The following is a 6,201-nucleotide window of genomic DNA, read 5'->3' as shown; positions in this document are numbered from 1 at the left end:
AAATTGGTTGAGCGGTTTCAGAGAAGAAGCTGAAAATGTTTAAATGTTAACGCACGACGGACAACGCACAACGACGGACAAAAACGGATCGCAATAGGTCACCTGAGTGACTCAGGTGACCTAAAAATGTAAATCAGATCCAGCATCCGAAGCAGTGTGACAGTGTCCATCCCTATATACATCATCCATACAAGTTTGGTCCAGGTAGGGCTTATAGTTACTTGGGAATGGATCTGCTTCAAAATCTTAACCTGGTCAGTCTTGTGGAAAATCTAGCTCAGATCCAGCATCCAAAACAAGTGTGTCAGTGTCCATCCCTAGATGCATCATCCATGCAAGTTTGGTCCAGGTAGGGCTTATAGTTACTTGGAAATGGACTTGCTCCTAAAACTTTAACCGGGACGCCGACGCCGGGGATATAGCATAAGCTTATCTCGACTTCGTCAAGGTGAATTAAAGATGTAGGATTTCTAATGACAGAAAAGTGTATTAAAAGGACATACGGGGATATTCATACACTGAAACTTTTTTTAAGAGATGCAAACATAAACTATATATCCTTTCGCCTTGGCAGAAATGTTAAACAGTCAACAAAGATTAAAAACACATCACACAGTTTTCATTTTTATTGCAGACAACCCTGTAACCATGTGCATCATCCACTTTCAAAGTCAAACACAATATAACATTCATGTCAAACTAATGAAAACAAGTATTCATTTCAGTCTAACTGATTATATTGCAATATTCAATGTAGGTTGTTCTATATTTTAAAGAAGAAGTTTCATCAGAAATTCAAATGGCATCTACAAAAATGTAATCAACCTTGTGGTACAATATCAAAACAATACGACAAACTTTTCAGTTTGAAACATAAATAGCAACTCAAATATGATCTCCATTACATATAATGGCACAACCAGAGTCACAAATATTGCTCCTTGTTTATATTCCATTTAATATTTCAGCTGGCTCATGACAGCATATTCTTCAGTAATTTATTTTCACTTCCACAAACATCCAAACATTCAAAATTAAAATCAGTGTTTTTGCTTTAATACTCTTTGATCTTTTTTGATAATTAATTAAATGAGTATGTTTAAAATGATGCATCTGAAATAATTCACTAATTAGCAATTATTTTTTAGGATTTGATGACATTTAAAATTGCAATGTACCCCCACCTATTTAAAAAAAAAAACTGTGGACATTTTTACTATCTACTGTACATACTGCACACTTTAACTTGAGTATAATAATAAAATGATCATACACGTACATACTTGTCAACTAAATCTGGAAATATCCTTGGGTAACAATCGTGGAATATATCAACACAGTTTTTTTTTTAATGTACCATGAAAGTGTGAAATTCAACTTCTATTTACATGTAGATGTGTAAGAAATTAATTTTTTTGCACATATTGTAATACTAGTAATTTATAGACACATCAATTTGGTGCTCACTTCAATCAGTACAGGTTTTGCTTAAAAAAAAAAGGATGGAAGAAAATTAAAAAATAAAGATACAGGACAAACAGAATTCATGGTTCAGGGATCGACATTAACGGATGTCCGATTGCCCGGGACAAGTAAATTCTCAGTTCGGGCAAGTGAATCTTACGACGTACTTGTCTAATCGGGCAAGTGAATTTTTCTCATAGAAACGTACATATTTATTTAGTTTATATTAATTTATATAAAAAAAAAAAAATAAATTGAAGACTTGATTTCCGCCAGGTACCTGACTGACATTGTTTTTGCATTCAGAATTCCTTGTCAGCACTTCTGGATTATACCTTTCATTTGAAAATGGGGTTCGTTTTTCCGTTTTTCCCCCCCCCCTGGTAAATATGCTGTTCGTCTAATATCTTTGTTAACTTCTTATTTGCAAATTAGATTATTTATTCTATCTTCCTTCAGCGTTGTTTCACAGTTATCTCAGAAAATAACGATCCACAAAAGAATCCTATTGAAAATAATTTTTAAAAATATGAATTTTATTAAAACGGAGGGTTATTGCTATATGGCAGTGTGTGTTAACAGGTTAAATTTACAAGGACAGTTGTATACATTTATGTACAAACACAGCATCAAAATTTTTTCAGGTACCTCACCTTGCCAAATTGACAGTAGTGTATTTGGTCACATTTTTTCTTGTCATAACATTTACAGTAATAAAACATTTCTTCTCAAGTTCTTTCCTTATTTTGGGCAACCAAGTTTTGCGTTCGGACAAGTCAAAGTTTGAGATCACTTGCCGAAGGGCAAGTAAATCTGAAAGTTAATGTTGATTCCTGTGGTCGTTGTTTTCTTTACTCAGACTGGTAAAAGTCTGTAAATTATAACATTTTTACTTCTTTCCAGTAATAATTTTAGGCTGGCTAAAATTAATTCTACATTTAATGACTCTTAAATACTTCATAACCTATGAGAGAGGGAGAAAAAAAAATTTAAAAAATTTCAAACAAATGAGTATTTAGTCATTTACAAGAATCAAAACAAATAAACTGCAGAAAGGGACAACCCTGTTTGTGCATCATGTTGGCTTATTGTTTAATGATAATTTTTAGTAAATGTCTAAGTATAAATGATAGCCAAATCTCAAATATACCTCATACAGGCCCAAATGTTATCTGTTTCTATGGAATGCAGTTTTCAGTTGCTAAAAGTCAAAGCAAACCAGAATACAAACTTAAAAAATATTGATTTTGTTTGCTTTTTCAAGTGCCAATTTTTCTGAAACCTATGCATGTGGGTGATGTTAAATGTAAAATTAACTTTGGACAGCCTTAGGTAGCAAGTTAGAGAAAGATAAATATTTCTTGGATAATACTAATATACCTACATTTACAGGCAGATTTCATATAAATTATAATTTCCTTCCAGTTTTCACTCAAACACAATAAATATTCTCTCACAATAAATACTCAATTATCTTTCATACTGACTCAACATAAATATTAACAGTAACAAGTTTTTAGCTATTATGTTCTAAATACATCCTTTGTCATGATGTCTCTGTGACATGCAGATTTTCTAGATGACTGGAAACTCTTTCCATCTCTTCCTTTTCAGTTGTGGTAACTTTCTTCTCTAGAAAATCATTCAAACTTAATTTTGCAAGGTCAAGGTTACCAAGCGACCTTGACCTTGTCAATGAAGTTTCAGAAAAAGCTTTAACTGGGGAGGAAGAATTGGACTTTGACTGTGAATACTCATTCTCTGTTTGCCTGAGCTCTGTCTCAGGGAGAGATTGGTTAATCCTCCATGGGACTTCATAAGGCTTACGAAACCTTTGATAGCGACCAGCACGAAGTCTCGACATGCGTGTCATCCTGCACTTCATATTCCTTCGTACATGTGCCTCTTCCTCTGGATTTCTATAACTGGTTCCAAATTCTGTTGACACTATTGGTTGGGAATGTCCTAGTGTTGGCTTGGAATGTCCAGTTGTTGGCTGGGAATGTGCCGGAAGTTGGAGACTAGAATCTTGATCTTGTTTATATGGTGAGCCAGGATCAGTGGATGTACTGGAACTAAACCCTGTCACATATGTTGGATCTATGCGTAAAATTCTAAACCTAGAACTAGCTGGTTCTTTCACACAGGTCCTGTTTCGCTCATGTAGGTATTCCCTTCTGCTGTTTGTTACAGAACTGATCATTCCTAGTTCATGTAGTGCACTGTCTACATCCATTCCTGTTGAAACAGGGTTGCAGCAGTAACAACCCCCTTGGGACATCCTGTCACCTGTAATGAAGGGAAAAAATCATGAAATAAAAACATAAATTTCTAGAATAAATTTGTAATAATAGCTGATATATAAACAGCAAATTGTGCACTGAACTATTTTGTATTCTAACAAAAGTTGCAAACATCTAGTTTGTCTGTCCTACTCAACAGTGGACACCTCACTCTTGCAAGTACATTGGGGTATACTGTTTTCCATGATGGATGTTGTACAGAAAAAAAAAAACAACTTTCTTTCAAGTGTTTTCACTGTTCTTTGTACCCCCATTTTCTAAAACCACACCGATGCATAATAAGTGCTGGTATATATTATCTTAAAACCATAAAATTGACAGGACGAATTTTTTCTCCAATATGTAAATCAGAAACATATTGTGTAACAAAAATAAATGCAACAGACAAGAACATGCAGGATTCAAACCTAGTTAGAATAATCTAACTGTGTCTCCAGACAAAACCGGTGTCATATAATATATTGAACCCCGCGATATTTTGAACCCAAAATATGAACCCGGGTTCAAAATATTATGCGTTATATTGAACCCGGGTTCAATATATCGCGGTATCAAAATATTATGCTACACCGGGTCCGTAGGACGATAGAACGTTCTATCTAGATTCAAATGAATGTCAGACACCTCGGCCCAACGACACCTCAGCCCATTGACATCTTGGCCCAATGACACCTCGGCCTTGACTGGTCGGCCCAAAATTTAAGACACCTCGGCCCACACATAAGACACCTCGGCCCAAGGAAACTTTTATTAGAAAGTATTATATATTTCCAATCTGCGATGTCAATAAAATTTTGAACGAAAAAAGTAAACAATCAAGATTATTTTTAGTACTAAAAAGACCTTCCATGAGCTACATGATTGAAGATCATCAAGGAATAAAAAGACAATTAATTATAATTTTAAAAGTGCTAACAGATAAACAAACAAGATGCCGCGGCCTATCCTTTGGGAGTCTCCAGTGCGTGTCATATTGGTGTCATTAAGGGAATAATTACGAGCAGGCTTAATCTGTTAATTGTGAGACAGTCATTCAGAACATTTACATCCATTTATTTCTTAAGAATTTCACTTACATTAAAAACTTGTTTGAGCACTGATTTTTTTAAAAAAAATTTATTTTAAGCTATCTGTATCAAACTGTGATTTTCAATCAATGAACATGATGAAACATACGATGAAGTTCAGATCAATAATGCAATTATTTTACGTACTTAAACTATTATCTTATACGATTATTTATACTGACATAAGTGTTAACAATAAAATATCCTTCCTTTTTTTTTTTGTTAATGCAAGATTAATGACCGCAACCATATAGCAGAAATTCTCGCATTTACAAAAAAGTTACAGTTTAAATGAAGTCCATATATATCTTTTCACGAATTATCAACCCATCTCAGATGTTTCAGATCGTCAGAGAAGTAATGCAAAATGAAACGATAAAATTCCGGCAATTCTTATAGAAAGTCAAGATCATAAGAATGTTGATATATCATAGTTTCACTTAAGTGTATATATTGGGGACTTTCCACAAGAGATAGATCTATGTTAGTTAACGTGCTGATCTGATTTGCTTAGGGAAGTGAACCAATTTTCTATTATAGACCCCCCCCCCCCCCCCTTGACTTTTATTTTATAAAATCATTTAACCGTCAAAAAGAATAATTACATCGATAATAATAACAATTCAGACAATGGATTAATTTTTTCCATCATAAAATTTCGCTTGGGCCGAGGTGTCTTTTATATGGGCCGACGTGTCAATAATCTTGGGCCGATCTGTCAGGGCCGAGGTGTCAGACGTCACGGGCCGAGGTGTCGTTGGGCCGAGATGTCTGTCTACCATTCAAACCTAGCCCACTGAACTTTAACCTGATGCTCTACCGAGCTTTCTGGCCACTGATGATCAAACCTGCTGGACCAAATTCCTCCCTCTTTAAATACCTTCGCCACTGATAATATCAAACCAAGCTCTTCCTTGGCAGGCCTTCTCACTTGTCACTTCTAGGGCATGGCACCTAGTGTATCTTTGAGATTAACGTCTAGTTTTTTTAGGCTTAGATAAACGTTAGATAATACCAAAATGGCAAAACAATGTGGTGGGAATTTAGATTTTGATTTGGGGACCCATTAACACATATTTAACCCACACTATTTTATTAAACAGTATAGTATTTTGAAATTCATACCTCAATGTATACACAAACATGTCTGTAAATGAAACATATAATAAACAACGTTGACCGGGACATGCGTGTTAAATACCCATGAAGAAAAATAAAATTGTCAGTAAAGAAATTATTCAAGGAATTTTTCTTACAGCATTCATAGAAAACAGTACAAATGTTTACATTGTCAGGCGCCAAACAAATATTCTGCAACTCTGCTGCTTTGTATACATCTCGCGAAGTGCGAGATTTTCCGTCGATGA

The 6,201-nt window shown here is 34.7% G+C and overlaps 1 protein-coding gene across 2 annotated transcripts; it reads right to left on the bottom strand.

Annotated features, from left to right (window-relative positions):
• Positions 1 to 629: 629 nt before the first annotated feature.
• Positions 630 to 6,196, bottom strand: LOC133191392 (uncharacterized). Of its 2 annotated transcripts, none has more exons than XM_061327146.1 (2): positions 6,122 to 6,196; positions 630 to 3,753 (listed from the first exon to the last, which is right to left on the bottom strand). In XM_061327146.1, exon 2 carries the CDS (start codon positions 3,743 to 3,745, stop codon positions 3,011 to 3,013), a length of 735 nt encoding a protein of 244 aa, XP_061183130.1. In that variant the 5' UTR covers positions 3,746 to 3,753; positions 6,122 to 6,196; the 3' UTR covers positions 630 to 3,010. The 2 variants fall into 2 exon arrangements, with proteins under 2 accessions (XP_061183130.1, XP_061183131.1); XM_061327147.1 differs by having other exon boundaries at positions 6,091 to 6,181.
• Positions 6,197 to 6,201: the final 5 nt, after the last annotated feature.

The sequence above is a fragment of the Saccostrea echinata genome, unplaced genomic scaffold (genome assembly GCF_033153115.1).
Source record: "Saccostrea echinata isolate AGI-Se365-2 ecotype Australia unplaced genomic scaffold, CSIRO_AGI_Sech_v1 ptg000023l, whole genome shotgun sequence".
Taxonomy (NCBI): domain Eukaryota; kingdom Metazoa; phylum Mollusca; class Bivalvia; order Ostreida; family Ostreidae; genus Saccostrea; species Saccostrea echinata.
The sequence above is the reverse complement of the archived record's forward strand: the minus strand, read 5'-3'. Positions and strand labels throughout refer to the sequence as shown.